The sequence below is a fragment of the Mustela lutreola genome, chromosome 5 (assembly GCF_030435805.1).
Source record: "Mustela lutreola isolate mMusLut2 chromosome 5, mMusLut2.pri, whole genome shotgun sequence".
Classification (NCBI taxonomy): Eukaryota; Metazoa; Chordata; class Mammalia; order Carnivora; family Mustelidae; genus Mustela; species Mustela lutreola.
The window spans coordinates 73,133,832-73,151,678 of NC_081294.1; the positions used below are offsets into that span (position 1 = coordinate 73,133,832).

The 17,847-nt window shown below is 38.6% G+C and overlaps 1 protein-coding gene across 2 annotated transcripts in view; it reads left to right on the forward strand.

The window, feature by feature from the left end:
* SEC24A (SEC24 homolog A, COPII coat complex component) overlaps positions 1–17,847 on the forward strand; it is a 69,310-nt gene that overhangs the window by 36,116 nt on the left and 15,347 nt on the right. For both annotated transcript variants that reach the window (XM_059174605.1, XM_059174606.1), the window contains 7 exons: positions 882–991; positions 2,791–2,903; positions 6,232–6,350; positions 11,937–11,992; positions 13,087–13,293; positions 14,370–14,490; positions 14,820–14,978. In XM_059174605.1, coding sequence (XP_059030588.1) covers positions 882–991; positions 2,791–2,903; positions 6,232–6,350; positions 11,937–11,992; positions 13,087–13,293; positions 14,370–14,490; positions 14,820–14,978 — 885 coding nt within the window. The remainder of the gene's footprint in view (positions 1–881; positions 992–2,790; positions 2,904–6,231; positions 6,351–11,936; positions 11,993–13,086; positions 13,294–14,369; positions 14,491–14,819; positions 14,979–17,847) is intronic.

Genomic DNA, 17,847 nt, shown 5'->3' on the forward strand with positions numbered 1-17,847 from the left:
AAAAAAAAAAATTAAGATAAAAAAGAAAACTTGGTCTCTGTTTGAAAGGAAATTTCATTAAGCATTGGGAAATGGGGAATTTAAGAGATTTTTAAAGACCATTCTTATGTTTTTTAGGAGTAAAGTGAGCATAGAATAAGAACATAATTTTTACTCTAATAATTTAGAAAACATATGTATAGGGTTTGGTATGCCTTTAAAATCTTATGTATATGTGCTTTAGAATGTGAAATAAAATTATAATAAAGGTAGGAATCATGCAGCTCAGGACCATTTCATAAACTATGGCTTACCCTTCAACAGGATTTGAATTTCTAAACATTAATGGGAAGACAGGGGCAATGCTAATTTAGAAAATATTCTTTGAGCACTAGTATATTATAAGTGGTAGGTAACTGATATTCCATAAAGGCCTCCTTAATTAATGGAAGTCACAGAACTGTTAGGCTTTAGCTTGTATTTTTACCGTAGATTTGTGGGGCAGCCAGAGTCTATACATATTGTGTCAAATGTTAATATTTGTGTACCATTATGAAATTTAACACAAAATTTAGTCTCACATTTAAGATAATAATTGGTATTTAATGAATTTTTATCATCCTTTCAAGCTGATTTAGGAAAGCAGTTTTAGCAAGAATTAAGACAAAGACTATATTAGAAGGTAGGAAGAGAAAAATCACCGTTATTGTGGCTGTAAAAGCAAGACATACTTGGTGCTATTGAGTGTGGGGGAAACTTGAAGTCAAAAACAGTGTATGTATCCTTTAATATTTAGTCCATATTGGCTTATCTATAAATCCTGAAAATAAGAAAACAACTAAATGCAAGATATATCAAACTTAAGCCTTTCAGTTTTATCACTGAATGTTGTTGACTTATAGTTCCTGAGGAATTCATGTACAACCCTTTGACTAGAGTTTATGGAGAACCTCACAGAAGACCTGAAGTTCAGAATGCTACTATTGAATTTATGGCTCCTTCAGAATACATGGTAAGCTTTCATTTTTATGTAGCCTATTTATTTAACACTGGGCTTTAAATAAAACATTGTAGCATTCTATAACAAAATTTTATGTTTTTAAATCTTATATTTGTTCATTATAAATGTAATTTATTATATAAGGGTAAATTTGAAAAGTAAAAGTATACGTAAAATTTCATCTGTATTTTTTGTGTATCAATCTAGAAATGTGAAATACCAGGATCATATTTACTTTTAGGTCACTTCTAATATTTTTCTAATAATGTCGTGATAAATGTTCTCTTGTAAGTACTATTATTATGCACTTGTATGAGTATCTGAGGTCTTGGATTTTTAAAATAATAATTAGGCCTAATGTTTCGTTAGCATTTCACATTTTATTAAGCACTTACATATTTTTGATCATCACAAACAACCATCCGATTTAAGCTAGGTCAGTGCTGTTAATCCTGCTTTACAGATGTGAACACAGATTAAGTGACTCGCTAAATATCCTTTAAGTAAGTGGGAGACCTTGTATAAAAATCCATGCCTTTTGATTTGCTTATGCTTTCACCATGCCATTATGCCTCTAAATAGAAGGAATATGAAGATAAGACTTCACGTCAATTTTTTATGTTTGGTTTTTTTTTTTAAGATTTTATTTATTTATTTCACAGAGAGAGAGAGAGAGAGAGAGATCACAAGTAGACAGAGAGGCAGGCAGAGAGAGGGGGAGGAAACAGGCTCCCTGCCGAGCAGAGAGCTGAATGCAAGGCTCAATCCCAGGACCCTGAGATCATGACCTGAGCGGAAGGCAGAGGCTTAACCCACTGAGCCACCCAAGCGCCCCAATTTTTTATGTTTTATTTTACCTTGTTATGTTTTTGTGGGGGTAATCTCCGGGCAATGGGAAATAGAAATTATGAGGATTCATTTTTTTTTCACCACAAAAAAGTTCATTGTAGAAGACAGTTTTGTGACACTTAAATGGTTGGTAATAGTTTTCCCTAGTATAGCTATCTCTTTGTTGAATTAAAACCAAAAAATCAGAAGATGCATCTGTTCTTTTGTATTGGCTGCCCGAGGTGTCTTTTATCTCCCAGGGTTTGGAAAACTGACTTCCTTTAAATTTGTAAATTTGCCTATTGCAAGATGTTTTGCACCTTCTCCATTTATCTTTTAGGTGACAGATGCTATGAATCTGGCAAGTGGTCTGTGCAAAAAAATACAAAAGTTAGTACACTCCAAAAAAAAAGTTAGTATACTACATGCCCAGTTCTCATTGTGGTTATTTGATGCTTTTTTATTGACTCGAGAACAAATCTTTGAGTTTGGAATTTTAAAATATAGTTGTACATTTTTATGGATCTTGACTAAAATGCGTTGGTTAAGAAACCAGCTCAGGCTAACTTGATTTGTCACTTACACAGTTTTAATTTCCCTAAATTGTGAAATACAGTATATATGTGGAAAAGTCTATAAAACAAATGTGTAGGTTACCAAGTAGCTGTAAACACCTGTGTTATTAGTACCATGCAGGTCAGAAATTGAACATTGCTGTACTCCCAAAAGCCCTCTGACTATATTTTCTCTCCTTGTCCCTAAAGAAAAACTCTCTGACTTAGGGCAATCACATCTTCATTTTTCTTTTTCTAACTCCACATCTGAAAACAGTATAATATAGTTCGTCTATTTTTAGAACTCCTGATATTTCTATGTTATTTTCTTAATCTATTATTGTTTATTAGTGTCTCCATTTAATCTACAGTGGTAGGTTTAGATTTAATCCTGTTAAAGGTCTTTAATGAGATCTTTCTTTTCTCCAGTTACGACCACCTCAACCTCCAGTGTACCTCTTTGTATTTGATGTATCTCACAATGCAGTTGAAACTGGATACTTGAATTCAGTTTGCCAGAGTTTGTTGGACAATCTGGATTTGTAAGTACCTTAATTCAGCTTAAATTTGAAACTACTGTTTGCAAAATGAATAGTTTCAAAATACTAAAAATGCTGTATATAATTATGTTCTAAATGTCCATTTAAATTGGTTTGTTAGAGGTACATGGGTGGCTCAGTGGGTTAAGCCTCTGCCTTCGGCTCGGGTCATGAGCTCGGGGTCCTGGGATCGAGCCCCGTATCGGGCTCTCTGCTCAGTGGAAAGCCTGCTTCCTCCTCTCTCTCTCTGCCTGCCTCTATGCTGCTTATGATCTCTCACTGTCAAATAAATAAATAAAATCTTTAAAAATAAATAAATGGGTTTTTAAATATTTTATTTATTTATTTGACAGAGAGAGAGGGGGGGAAGCAGGCTTCCCCCTGAGCAGAGAGCCCAATGTGGGGCTCGATCCCAGGACGCTGAGATCATGACCTGAGCTGAAGGCAGAGGCTCAACCCACTGAGCCACCCAGGCCCCCGGAGAAACAAATTTATTTTAACTTTTCATTATGGAAAAATTTCAAACAACTAGTAAATAGAATGTAGTGAACTTCTAGGTACCATTCCTCAACTTTAATGTTTTTATGTTCATTTGTTCTTGTTTCATCTAATCCCTCCCATACACAAACACTTTTTCCACATGAGTATTTTTTTCTTTCTTTCTTTCTTTTTTTTTAAATTTATTTATCAGAGAGAGAGAGGGAGAGAGAGCAAGCACAGGCAGACAGAATGGCAGGCAGAGGCAGAAGCAGGCTCCCTGCTGAGCAAAGAGCCCGATGTGGGACTTGATCCCAGGACCCTGAGATCATGACCTGAGCCGAAGGCAGCGGCTGCTTAACCAACTGAGCCACCCAGGCGTCCCCCACATGAGTATTTTCACTCAAATCTCAGCCAACATATCTTCTTACCTATAAATAATTACAATTATTTTTTCACCCTAAGATACAAGTATCACAGCAAACAAAATTAGCAGTAATTCTGTAATATGATTTAATACCTAGTTCAATTTTTGGTTATGTCAGAAATGCCCTTTTTGAAGGTTTGTTGAAATAAGAATCCAAACAGTGTATACATGTTGCATTTAGTTGTCATATCTGTTAAGTCTCTTAAAATATCTGTACTATAAATGGTTCTTAGATACTTATTGTAACCTATAAAAGCTAGTATAACTTTTCACTGTTGTGAAATATAGTGCTCTTGCGTGGTATAGAAGAATGTGAAGGATCATATCTTACCAGAAATGGACTAAGTCTCTCACCTGGGCGAAAGGAGCCTCCTTATTCTTGCCAGCATTTGTATTTCTTTTTTATTTTAATTTTAATTAATTAATTTATTTTTAAAAGATTTTATTTATTTATTTGGCAGAGAGAGAGAGAGAGATCACGAGTAGGCAGAGAGGCAGGCAGAGAGAGGGAGGGAAGCAGACTCCCCACTGAGCAGAGAGCCTGATGCAGGGCTCGATCCCAGGACCCTGAGATCATGACCTAGGCGAAGGCAGAGGCTTAACCCACTGAGCCACCCAGGTGCCCCTAAATTTTTATTTATTTTTTAAAGATTTTACTTATTTATTTGAGAAAGAGAGACCATGAGCAGAGGGAGGGGAAGGCAGAGCAGGCTCCCTTCTCACTGCACGGCTTGGTTCCAGGACTCTGGAATCACTACGGGAGCTGAAGGCAGACGCTTAACTGACTGAGCCACCCAGGCACCCAGTATTTGTATTTTTAATCAACAAGAATGAAAACTAGTTTGTCTCTCTCCTTAAGAAACTGAAGGTCCAGGGGCGCCTGGGTGGCTCAGTGGATTAAGCCACTGCCTTCGGCTCAGGTCATGATCTCAGGGTCCTGGGATCGAGTCCCGCATCGGGCTCTCTGCTCAGCGGGGAGCCTGCTTCCCCCCTCTCTCTCTGCCTGCCTCTCTGCCTACTTGCGATAACTCTCTGTCAAATAAATAAATAAAATCTTTAAAAAAAAAAAAAAAAAGGGACGCCTGGGTGGCTCAGTTGGTTAAGCAGCTGCCTTCGGCTCAGGTCATGATCCCAGCGTCCTGGGATCGAGTCCCACATCGGGCTCCTTGCTCGGCGGGGAGCCTGCTTCTCCCTCTGCCTCTGCCTGCCATTCTATCTGCCTGTGCTCGCTCTCTCCCCCTCTCTCTCTGATAAATAAATAAAATCTTTAAAAAAAAAAAAAAAGAAACTGAAGGTCCACATATTTAAGTTCTTTAAGACAGATACTTTTGGTGCTCTTAAGGTGAACGATGTAAGATTTGGGTAAACTTTTTTTTTTTTTTTTTAAAGATTTATCCATTCATTTGACAGACAGAGATCACAAGTAGGCAGAGAGGCAGACAGAGAGAGAGGAGGAAGCAGGCTCCCCGCTGAGCAGAGAGCCCAATGTGGGGCTTGATCCCAGGACCCTGGGATCATGACCTGAGCCAAAAGCAGAGGCTTTAACCCAGTGAGCCACCCAGGTGCCCCTGGCTAAACTTTTTAAAAGATATGCAATACATTAATTTATATTAAATTTTAGGGGTGCATGGGTGGATCATTGCTTAAGCATCAAACTCTTTTTTTTTTTTTTTTAAAGATTTTATTTATTTATTTGACAGAGAGAAATCACAAGTAGTCAGAGAGGCAGGCAGAGAGAGAGAGGGAAGCAGGCTCCCTGCCGAGCAGAGAGCCCGATGCGGGACTCGATCCCAGGACCCTGAGATCATGACCCGAGCCGAAGGCAGCGGCTTAACCCACTGAGCCACCCAGGCGCCCAAGCATCAAACTCTTGATCTCAGCTCAGGTGTTGATCTGAGGGTGTGAAGTTCAAGCCCTTTGGTGGGTTCCATGCCTAGCATATATACACATACATATATATATTATATACACATAGACACATGAATATATTCTATTTTACAGTTGCTAAGTGGTAATTTTTTGTTAAAATCATCTACAAAGTTCACTATAAGAACATGAAGATGTTTATATATACATTCAAATATTTTTTTAATATATTATTTCCTTTGTAATTTATGTAACTTTATATAGGTGTAGTGAGTTTTGGATTGCTGTATTATTGCAGGGTTTTATTGATTGTTTGGCTTACGTGTAATGTTTTCACTTTGAGTAAGTTCTGTTTTCATACTAGTTAAACATTTGGTGGATTAATCATTTATTTTGGGACTATTTCCGTAATACAAAAGTATTTTGTATGATATACATATATATGTTATCATATATCATATTTTGTATGATGTATATATGTTAACTCTTCACAGATATTTTTATATATGTATGTATATGGAAAAACTTGATGCAATATTCTTTTGAATTTGTTTGTTGTAGGCTTCCTGGGAACACCAGGACAAAAATTGGCTTCATTACATTTGATAGTACAATCCACTTCTACAGTCTTCAAGAAGGTCTCTCTCAACCTCAGATGCTAATCGTTTCAGATATTGAAGGTATATATACTTAAAATTATTGAAACACCTTAGGAATTTTCAGTTTTATAAATATATCATGAATATTTGACATATGTATGTGTGTATGGTGTATATGATATGACTAAGAGCTTGAGTATAAAGTCATAAGCTTATTGTAATTGTAAGAGTCCTTTAGTCCAATCCCTCATTTTATAGAAGAGAAAACAGTAACAGAGGTAAAGTGAATTCTGAGGCAACAAAAACAAGTTAATGTTCAAACAAATTAAACATAGGTTTCTTTTTCCCTTCTTATTCATTCATTCAAAAAGTATTTGAGGAGAGACATATAAAAGTAATGGGACAGAATAGGTTTATTCCAGGAATAAACCAAACATATATGCTGAACTGATTTTTTTTTTTTAAGATTTTACTTATTTATTTGACAGAGATCACAAGTAGGCAGAAAGACAGGCAGAGAGAGAGGAGGAAGCAGGCTCCGTGCTGAGTAGAGAGCCTAATGCGGGGCTCGATCCCACTGGGATCATGACCTGAGCCGAAGGCAGAGGCTTTAACCCACTAAGCCACTCAGGTGCCCCTGAATTGATTTTTTTTTTTTTTTAAGAATTTATTTATTTATGGGGTGCCTGGGTGGCTCAGTGGGTTGAGCCTCTGCCTTGGACTTGGGTCATGATCTCAGGGTCATGAGATCAAGCCCTGCATCAGGCTCTCTGCTGGGCAGGGAGCCTGCTTCCCCCCATCTCTCTGCTTGCCTCTCTGCCTACTCGTGATCTCTCTCTCTCTCTGCCAAATAAATAAATAAAATCTTTTAAAAATAAATTAATTAATTAAAATTAAAATAAAAAAGAAATACAAATGCTGGCAAGAATAAGGAGGCTCCTTTCGCCCAGGTGAGAGACTTAGTCCATTTCTGGTAAGATATGATCCTTCACATTCTTCTATACCACGCAAGAGCACTATATTTCACAACAGTGAAAAGTTATACTAGCTTTTATAGGTTACAATAAGTATCTAAGAACCATTTATAGTACAGATATTTTAAGAGATTTCAGGGTCCTGGGATCGAGTCCCACATCAGGCTCTCTGCTAGGCAGGGAGCCTGCTTCCTCCCACCCACCCCCTCTCTCTGCCTGCCTCTCTGCCTACTTGAGATCTCTGTCAAATAAATAAATAAAATCTTGGAGAAAAAAAAAGAAAAAGGAAAGTAGATAATTTGGCTTCTTCAAAATTAAAAAATAATTTTTAAAAAGATTTATTTATTTATTTAGAGGGCAAGTACACAAGAAGGGGGAGGGTCAAAGGACAGGGACAGAATCTCAAGCTGACTCTCCTAAGCATGGAGCCCTATGTGGGGCTCAAGTTCCCAACCCTGAGGTCATGACATGTATGTAAATCAAGAGTTGGCCATTTAACCAAGTGAACCACCCAGGTACCCCCCAAATTAAGAACTTTTGTGTTTCACAGTTAAGAATGTAAAAAGGCAACCCACAGGGACGCCTGGGTGGCTCAGTTGGTTAAGCAGCTGCCTTCGGCTCAGGTCATGATCCCAGGGTCCTGGGATCGAGTCCCACATCGGGTTCCTTGCTCGGCAGGGAGCCTGCTTCTCCCTCTGCCTCTGCCTGCCTCTCTGTCTGCCTGTGCTTGCTCGTTCTCTCTCCCTCTGTCTCTGACAAATAAATAAATAAAATCTTAAAAAAAAATAAAAATAAAAATAAAAAATAAAAAGACAACCCACAGATTGAGAAAATATTATAAATCATATGTCTGATCAGGAATTTATATCTAGGGGCACCTGGGGTGGGTCAGTCATTTGAACTTTCTTTGGCTCAGGTCAAGATCCTAGGGTCTTGGGATTGAGCCCTGCATCCGGCTCCTTGCGCAGTGGGGAGCCTGCTTCTCCCTCTCCCTTTGCCTGCTGCTCCTCCTCCTCGTGCACATGCTCTCTCTCTCACATGCTATCTTTCTCTCCCTCTGTCAAGTAAATAAATAAAATCTTAATTTTATTTTATTTGAGAGAGAGACAAAGAGAAAAGAGAGAGAGAGCACAAGCAGGGTAAGAGGCAAAGGGAGCAGCAGACTCCCAATGAATGGGGGAGCCTGATGCGGGCTCAATCCCAGGACCCTGAGATCATGACCTGAGCCGAAGGCAGATACTTAGCCAACTGATCCACCCAAATGCCCCAATAAATAAAATCTTTTTTTAAAAATATAGGAATTTGTGGGGCACCTGGGTGGCTCAGTGGGTTAAAGTCTCTGCCTTTGGCTTGGGTCATGATCCCAGGGTCTTGGGGTCGAGCCCCACATTGCGCTCTCTGCTCAGTGGGAAGCCTGCTTCCCCCTCTCTCTGTCTGCCTCTCTGCCTACTTGTGATGTCTCTCTCTCTGTGTCAAATAAATAAATAAAACCTTTAAAAAAAGATATAGGAATTTACATCTGCATTATAGAAAGAACTTCTGCAACTGAACAAGAAAAACACAATTTAAAGTGGGTAAATGATTTGAATAGACATGTCTCTATTCTATACACAGTATTCAATATTTTCTATAAACAGTTGGCTGATAGGCTCTTGAAAAGATGCTCTGTATCATAAGTTATCAGGGAAATACAAATGAAAACCACGATGAGACTAGTTAGAAAATCTCCGATTCAGAATTCAAATAGTTTTGCTGCTCTGAGCATGTCTATGAATGTCCACAGAAGCAACAGCATGAGTATTGGTTTTGGGGTTACAAATAAATATTAGTGAGTAGGGGTACATGGGTGAGCTCAGTTGGTTATGGGTCTTGCTCAGAGGGGAGCCTGCTTCTCCTTCTCCCACTCCCCCTGTTTGTGCTCGCTCTTTCTCTCACTCTCTGTCAAATAAATAAATTAAATCTTCAAAAAAAAATTTTAGTAGGCAAATTGGCAAATACAGAATCCATAAATAGTGAGGACTCACTATACATCTTTAAAGGGCAGTAGTTTAAAAGAGCCCTGGTTTCTGTCCTGGTTGTTTTTAATCTCACAACAAACCAGCCTGGTTATTCATTCATTCCCTAACCAGATAATTATTTTGCATGAAATAAAATCACTGAATAGGTGATTCTGATGATGGGCCAAATTGTGAATTCGCTGCTAAGATCCAGCCTCTCAGTTTTATACATAAGCTGATGGATGGAGTGTCCCTTGCTGGATGTCATATAGCAGGGATTAAAAAAAAGATAGTAACAAGTAAAGTATTTGCAAGAACGTGGAGAAAGTGGAACTCTCAGACACTGCCTGTTGGAATGGAAAATACTGCAGCCACTATGGAACAGTCTACTTCTTGCTCCAAAAGTTTATAAACACAGAGTTATCATATGACCAAGCAATTCTAGTCAATATATATATAGATACTCAAGGAAAGTAGGAAAATGTGCAGGTGGATGTTCATAGCAACATAGCCAAAAAGTAGAAACAACCCTAATGCCCCTTGTTTGATGAATGGATAAATAAAAAGTGTATCCGTACCATGAAATACTATTTGTCAGTAAAAAAGAATAAAGTACTGATAGGTGCTTCAACATAGCGAACCTTGAAAACATTATGCTGAATGTCAGAAGCCAGTCATAAAGTACCTCATACTGTGACTCTTTCGTGTGTGACTCTTTTTATTTTAAAATTTTATCTGTTTTAGAAAGCGTGTGTGTGTGCGCGTGCTTGCACTTGTGGTGTGGGGGATGGGACGTGAGGGAGGAGCAGAAGGGAGAGAATTCCAAGCAGACTCCCCCGTGGGTGCAGAGTCTGATGTAGGGCTTGATCTCACAATCCCGGGATCATGACCTTCGGACCATATTCTGAACTGAAATCAAGAGTTAGTTAGGTGTTGGGCTATTGGTTTCGTCTTAGATCATCTGGGCATGGAGTCTGCTTGGGATTCTCTGCCTCTCCCTCTACCACTCACCGCTATCATGCATTCTCTCTCTAAAATAAAGAAATTAAATATTTTTAAAAATATGAAATTTCCAGGATAGGCACATCCACAGACAGACTGGTGGCTTCCTAGCTCTCTGGGAGTTGGCAGGGACATGAAGAGTTCACATGGTGTTTCCTTTTGGGATAATGAGAAGGATCTGGAATTAGTGTTGATGATTTGCAATTCTGTGAATATATAAAAACATCACTGAATTGTTATCTTCTATAAGGGTGAATTCTATGATACGGGAATTATATCTCAATTAAACTTATTAAACATTTTTAAAATTTTTACGATTGATTTATTTGAGAGAGAGCTACAGAGCGTGTGGGGGGACGGGCAGAGGGAGAGAGCCTTAGGCAGCCTCCATGTGAAGCGTGGAACCCAACGTGGGGCTTGACATACGACGTGAGCAGAAAACAAGAATCAAACTTGGATGGCCTGACTATGCCATCCAGGCACCTCAAAACATTCTTTAAAGAAAAAAATCTAAATAGTCAACTGTCAACGAGAATTTTTTCAGATTTTTCTAATTTATTTGAGAGAAAGAGAGATGCGGAGGGAGAAAGGGAGAGAGGGAGAGAGATAGAAGCAGATTCCCTGCTGAGTAGGAAGCCTGATGCGGGGCTCAGTCCCAGGACCCAGAGATCATAACCCAAGCCGAAGGCAGATGCTTGACCAACTGAGCCACCCAGGTGCCCTGACTGTAGAATTTTTGTGTGGCAGCTAAAGTAAATATTTAATATTACAAATAGTATTTTAATATTATTTTTTATGAACATTATAATGAGCCTTTAAAAAAAAAGCAAATAGTACCAATATGTGGAAAGTAAGACTTCTTATAATCCTTCACCTCCACCCATAGTTTTGCTTCCTTTTAAAGGAAGAGAATTTAATTCCTAAGTAAAAATGAATTTGAATCCTGAGGAGCTCATCTGAAGTGGTCAGTTAGCATACCATCTGATTTACCTGACTTTATAGTCTCATAAATATTGGCACTAGTTGGGACATTCTTTATGAGACAGTATGTGCTTTTTGAATGACAGAGCTGTTGTTGGGTTCCATTACTTCTTTGTAAAGACCTAGCATTCTTGTGTGTCATCTTAGTCAACATTTTTTTTTTAATGCCAAGACTACTAGTTTCATGGGCTAATAAGCAAGAATGTAAAGTAGGATTCTGAACTCTTGTCTTTAACTTAAGAAGCAAAGCACTTGTGCAAACCTGTACTGAGTGTTTACTCAACAGATCAATATTTTCTAATTAGGAGCCTATTTACCTTTTATATGGTAACATAAGTTATAATAAATACCTAAATCAATGGTCCTTTGATGGCTTTTTAAATATAGGTAGACAGTGCTTATATAATAGAGGAGGTCACTTTTCTTTAAATTATGAGGGTAAATTTTTTTTTTTTTAATATTTTATTTGTCAGAGAGAGCACAAGTAGGGGGAGCAGCAGACAGAGGGAGAAGCAGGCTCCCTGCTGAGCAAGGAGCCAGACACCAGACTGTATCCCAGGACCCTGGGATTGTGACCTGAGACAAAGGCAGATGCTTAATGGACTGAGCCACCCAGGCATCCCTGGGGGTGGTTAATTATATCAGTGTTAAATGTTTGAAACATCTTTAACAATTAAGTTTTGTTTGAAAGAAATATTTATTTATTTTTTCAGATGTTTTTATACCTATGCCAGAGAACTTATTAGTAAATTTAAATGAAAGTAAAGAGGTAAGTTACATTTTCTTATCTGACACGTTTTTTTTAAATATTGAAGGAATGTATTTTCAAAATGAACTTTAAGTAGTTTTTTTCTTTCTGAGGCATTTCTAAGATGTATAACATTTTATATTTGCTGTTAGTTAAAATTCATCAGATTAACAGATCTTGTGGAGTTTACCCTTGAACTGATGGCTCTTAAGTCTAACGTAGCAAGATACTTTGTAATAGGGTAGAAGATAAGCCTATTTCGTAAAGGAAAACCTGAAGGAAACCTGCCTTGCCACCATTTGGGAAATGGGGAGGGTTGCTCAGATAAGCTTCTGGTCACTACATAGAAGCACTTTAGCTAGGCTGCTTTCAGTGCCCTTTGCTTTTCTGATTCACAGAGTGTCATTGGGGTCAGTTCAGAAGAAACTTATTCCCTGCCTGGAAATTGCCATGACATAATACAGTGAGAGGTGAACAGAATGTGTCTGAAGGGGGGATGTTGTCTACCCTGTACATGCATATATGCCGTAGGGGTAACATTTTAACTAGCAAGTCTATGGTCTCAGCTGTTGGCAACAGTGACTTCACCATAGCGTGAAGTACTTTTTGTCCCTTTAACTCTCTTTATTTGTACAACCTAACCTGAATAGGTAGTAGTTTTTCATTTTGTTTTTCTTTTGTAGTGGTATTACTAGTTGGAAAATTTACTGGCTATCTTAGACTTTTCAATAGGGGAAGAGTTAAATCGCTTTGGAACTGAAAAGAATAAAGTGTATAGAGGTGATTGAGAAGGCCGTGTTTGATGGCATTAAAAGAAATCAAATCTAAACTGTGATGGTTCTTTTGGATACATTTTGGACTTATAGTCTTGCTGGACTACTGCATGTGCAAGAACTGTAAGGCCCCAATTTTGATTTGTCTTGCTTGCCAATTTATAATGTTGACTTAAAATGGCTTTCTTGTCATTTGGCCAACTTCATTGTTTACTGTACTGTCTGTAGATTCTCTGACCATCATCATGACTCAGTGTCTTGTCTACTGTATTAGTTATTGACTTTTGTGGAAGAAGTTTTTAATTGTTAACATCTTTGAGTTTTCTTGCTTTATTTTACAAGCTTGTTCAAGATTTACTGAAAACTTTGCCACAAATGTTCACCAAGACCCTGGAAACCCAGAGTGCCTTGGGTCCTGCACTTCAGGCGGCCTTTAAGCTGATGTCCCCAACTGGTGGTCGAATGTCTGTCTTTCAAACACAACTTCCTACTCTTGGAGTGGGAGCCCTGAGACCACGAGAGGAGCCCAACCAAAGGTCATCTGCTAAGGTTAGAAAGTCATCAAATGTATGTTACCATATATTTTGGGACTCTACTCTGTCCTTTAACCACAAAGCCTGTTCATTTATTTTTCAGTTGTGGAGAGGAGGGAGTATAAGGAAAGAGACAAAGCATTTCTCTTTTATGTCGAAATTTCTATTTTGTTACACTTACCACCTGATTCACTTTTACCTTATTTTTGGATCTTTAGCAGGCCGCTAGCAGTGCAGCCTGCCTTTAATAAGAAAGTCTGGCAGTCTAAAGAATATACCTTTTAGGAACAAAGTAGAATGTGGGTGACCGCTAAAAAGTAGTCTGTCTTATTGACTGCCATGGATTGCTTTTGAGCACTTTGTGTATATAAATGATTTAAAGTGTGTATTGGTTAAAAGATGATGAGAGTTGCTGTATACTGTAATGATGATGGTGTCAGTCCTGGGGTCAGTCTGTCTAAATTCTGCTTTTTGTTTTATCATTTTTACTACTATGTTTTTAAAGATTTTATTTATTTGTAATAGAGAGCCCAAGCAGGGGGAGCAGTAGGCAGAAGGAGAAACAGGCTCTCTGCTGTGCAGGGACCCCGATTTGGGGCTTGATCCCAGGACCTTGAGATCATGACCTGAACCAAAGACAGATGCTTAACCAACTGAGCCCCCCAGGCGTCCCTCAACTGCCTTTTAGCTGTACGAGCTTGAAGAATTAATTTCTTTGCCCTTCTGTTTCCTTATGTTTATTTATAAAGTAAAAATAATTATGGTACTAACTTCTTACAATAGTTCAAAGGTCTACATAGATATTACACATGAATTCTTTAGAACATTTTCCAGCATTCTAAGCATTTAATAGATTATTGAAATTAGCATTATAGATGTATTTCTTTTTAAAAGTAGAAAATAGAAAATCCTTAAGCGGTACATGTTTTTCACTGAGAAAATGAAGAACTGAAAAGAAAGCATTTTTAGCATGCCCAAGGATAATTGTTAACATCTTGGTATATATATATATATTTCAAGGGATAGGTTTTAAAATTTTATGACAATTTAATAATTAAAAATTTTTTCTTTCTTGTAATTTATTATTAACAGGAGATTCACTTGACACCATCCACTGACTTTTACAAGAAATTAGCCTTAGATTGTTCTGGTCAGCAGGTAGCCGTGGACTTATTCCTTCTCAGTGGACAGTATTCTGACTTGGCTTCTCTGGGTGAGTTCTTCCTCATGATTATTTTTCTCAAGTGAATGTGAAAATGACATTTATATGATGATACTCTAAATAAAGGACAAAGTGAAGGAATTTTTATTCCTTTGAGAGAGTTAATCAGTCTGTTACAAACCTTTGGTCTTCTAAACATTTATTATGTATTTCTGAACGTTTATAATAGAGAGATTTTATACTGCTATTTAAAAGGATGAAATACTCTTTTTTTGATAATACTTTGGGAGGCTGGGGCAAGATTGATTCAAACACCAGTAGTTTTTTCATGCAGTATTAGTTAATTACAGAATTTTTAAAAAGGATGTGTTTTCTTCCAGGTTGTATTTCTCGGTATTCAGCAGGAAGTGTCTATTACTATCCTTCTTACCACCATCAGCAGAACCCAGTCCAAGTACAGAAATTACAGAAGGAACTACAGAGATACCTCACTCGAAAGATTGGCTTTGAGGCAGTCATGAGGATTCGGTGTACGAAAGGTGGGGGCACTTTTTTCGCACTTACATAGATGTGTTGCTTTTGATATCAATAAATAAACATTTTCAGCTAACGTTATGTCATAAGGTTTGCTCATAAGAGTTTATTTTGGGGTGCCTGGGTGGCTCAGTGACTCAGGTCATGGTCTCAGGGTCCTGGGATCAAGCCCCGCATTGGACTCTCTGCTCAGCAGGGAGCCTGCTTCCCCCTCTCTCTGCCTGCCTCTCTGCCAACTTGTGATCTCTGTCTCTCTCTCTCTGTCAAATAAATATATAAATAATTACATACATCTTTTAAAAAAAAAGTTCATTTTATAAGAGATTTTACTTAAACTAATGGAATATGAAATTAAGAATAGGGAAGAGAGGTACCTGGCTGGCTCAGTTGCTAGAGCATGCAACTCTTGATCTCAGGGTTGTGAGTTCAAGTCCCACATTGGGCGTGGAGTCTACTTAAAAAAAAAATGTTTCTGAAGAAACATTATAAAAGAAAATAGAAGCTTTTTTTAAAATATCTTTTTAATTTATTTGACAGTGCACAAGCAAGGGAGCAGGAGAAGGAGAAGCAGGCTCCCCACTAAGTGGTGAGCCCAGTGCAGGGCTCGATCCCAGGACCCTGGGATCGTGATATGAGTTGAAGGCAAAGACTTAACCCACTGAGCCACCCAGGTGCCCCAGAAAATAGAAACTATTTTGAATGTTCTGAAAGCCACTGAATTGTATGTGTATGTGTGATTTTTATGGTATGTGAATTATATCTCTCATTTTAAAAAAATTGGGGGCGCCTGGGTGGTTCAGTGGGTTAAAGCCTCTGCCTTCAGCTCAGGTCATGATCCCAAGGTCCTGGGATCGAGCCCCACATCGGGCTCTTTGCTCAGTGGGGAGCCTGCTTCCCTTCCTCTCTCTCTGTCTGCCTCTCTGCCTACTTGTGATCTCTCTCTCTCTCTCTCTCTATTAAATAAATAAATAAATAAATCTTCTTCTTCTTCTTTTTTTTTTTTTTAAAGATTTTATTTATTTATTTGACAGAGAGAGATCACAAGTAGGCAGAGAGAGAGGAAGAGAAGCAGGCTCCCTGCTGAGCAGAGAGCCTGATGCAGGACTCGGTCCCAGGACCCTGAGATCATGACCTGAGTCGAAGGCAGAGGTTTAACCCACTGAGCCACCCAGGTGCCCTTTTATTTTAGATTTTATGTATTTATTTGACAGAGTGCACAAGCAAGGGAGCAGGAGAGGAAGAAGCAGGCTTCCCACTAAGCAGTGAGCCCAGTGCAGGGCTTGATCCCAGGACCCTAAAATCATGACCTGAGCCGAAGGCAGAGGCTTAACCCACTAAGCCACCCAGGTGCCTCTTTATTCAGATTTTTAAAATAATGTTGTTCTGGGATGCCTGGATGGCTCAGGTAAGCGTCTTATCTTCGGCTCAGGTCATGATCCCAGGGTCCTAGGAAATTGTTCCTATCAGGTGCCTGTTTCTTCTCCTTTTACTTGCTGTTCCTGCTGTTTGTGCTCTCTCTCTCTCTGCCAAATAAATAAATCTTTAAAAATATATAAATAAAATAATGTTCGGGGCGCTTGGGTGGCTCAGTGGGTTAAGCCACTGCCTTCGGCTCAGGTCATGATCTCAGGGTCCTGGGATCGAGTCCCGCGTTGGGCTCTCTGCTCAGCGGGGAACCTGCTTCCTCCTCTCTCTCTCTCTGCCTGCTTCTCTGACTACTTGTGATCTCTCTCTGTCAAATAGATAAATAAAATCTTTAAAAATAAATAAATAAAATAATGTTCTTTAAGAGATATGAAGCAATAATTTTTTTAAAGTGGAAAGATTATATGAAATAGCAAAAAAAAAAAATATATATATATATATCAATATATAAGGACCCATGGACCTGTCCACTAGATAGATGTTGAAATCTTTCTGTCAAACCATGTGTCAAATGAAGTTCTCTCTTATCTGTCACTGTAATAAAAAGAAAAAATGGTTGAGTAAAACAGCTGACAATAAAGCCTTTGTAATATGTAAGATTTCAAATACTTCTATAAGGTTGCCACATCTCCAGACAACTCAGGTAGTAATGTCACTCGTCACCAGTTAGTTACCAACTAGCTTTCTGTTTCTGGTTCTTGTGCTCTGATTGGCTGGCTGTAGATTGGAGGTTCCTGCTACCCCCTCTTTGGGTTCAATTAATTTGCCAGAGAAGCTTACAGAAATCAAAGAAACATTTTATTTTCTAGATTACTGGTTTATTATAGAAGGATGTAACTTAGGAACGGTCTGATGGAAAAGATGTATAGGGAAAAGTATAGAGAAAGGGAAAGGGCATGGAGCTTCTGCAGCTTCCGTGTTCTCTCTGAGCACTCCACTCTCCCCAAATCTCTGTGTGTTCACCAATCTGGAAGCTTTCCAAAGGACCTCTCCTACTAGGTTTTACATAGTTGTGGCTGATTAAGTTATTGGCCATTGATGACTGACTCTACCTCCAGTTCCTCTGCCCTCCCCAAAGGTTGTTGGTGGGGGGACAGGTTGGACTGTAATTTCCAACCTTCTGATTACATGGTTGGATCCTCTGGTAACCAGCCCCCATCCTTTGGTTACATAGGTGCTTATCAAAGATCACTCCATCAACATAGCAGAAGATACCTTTGTGAATTTCATCACTTAGATCGTCCTAAGAGTTTAGGAGTTCTGTGCTGGCAATGAGTGAAGATCAAGTACCTATTTCTTATTATAAATCACAATATTACATGCAAACGTTTTTTTTTTTTAAAGATTTTATTTATTTATTTGACAGACAGAGATCACAAGTAGGCAGAGAGGCAGGCAGAGAGAGAGGCAAGCAGGCTCCCCGCCAAACAGAGAACCCGATGTGGGACT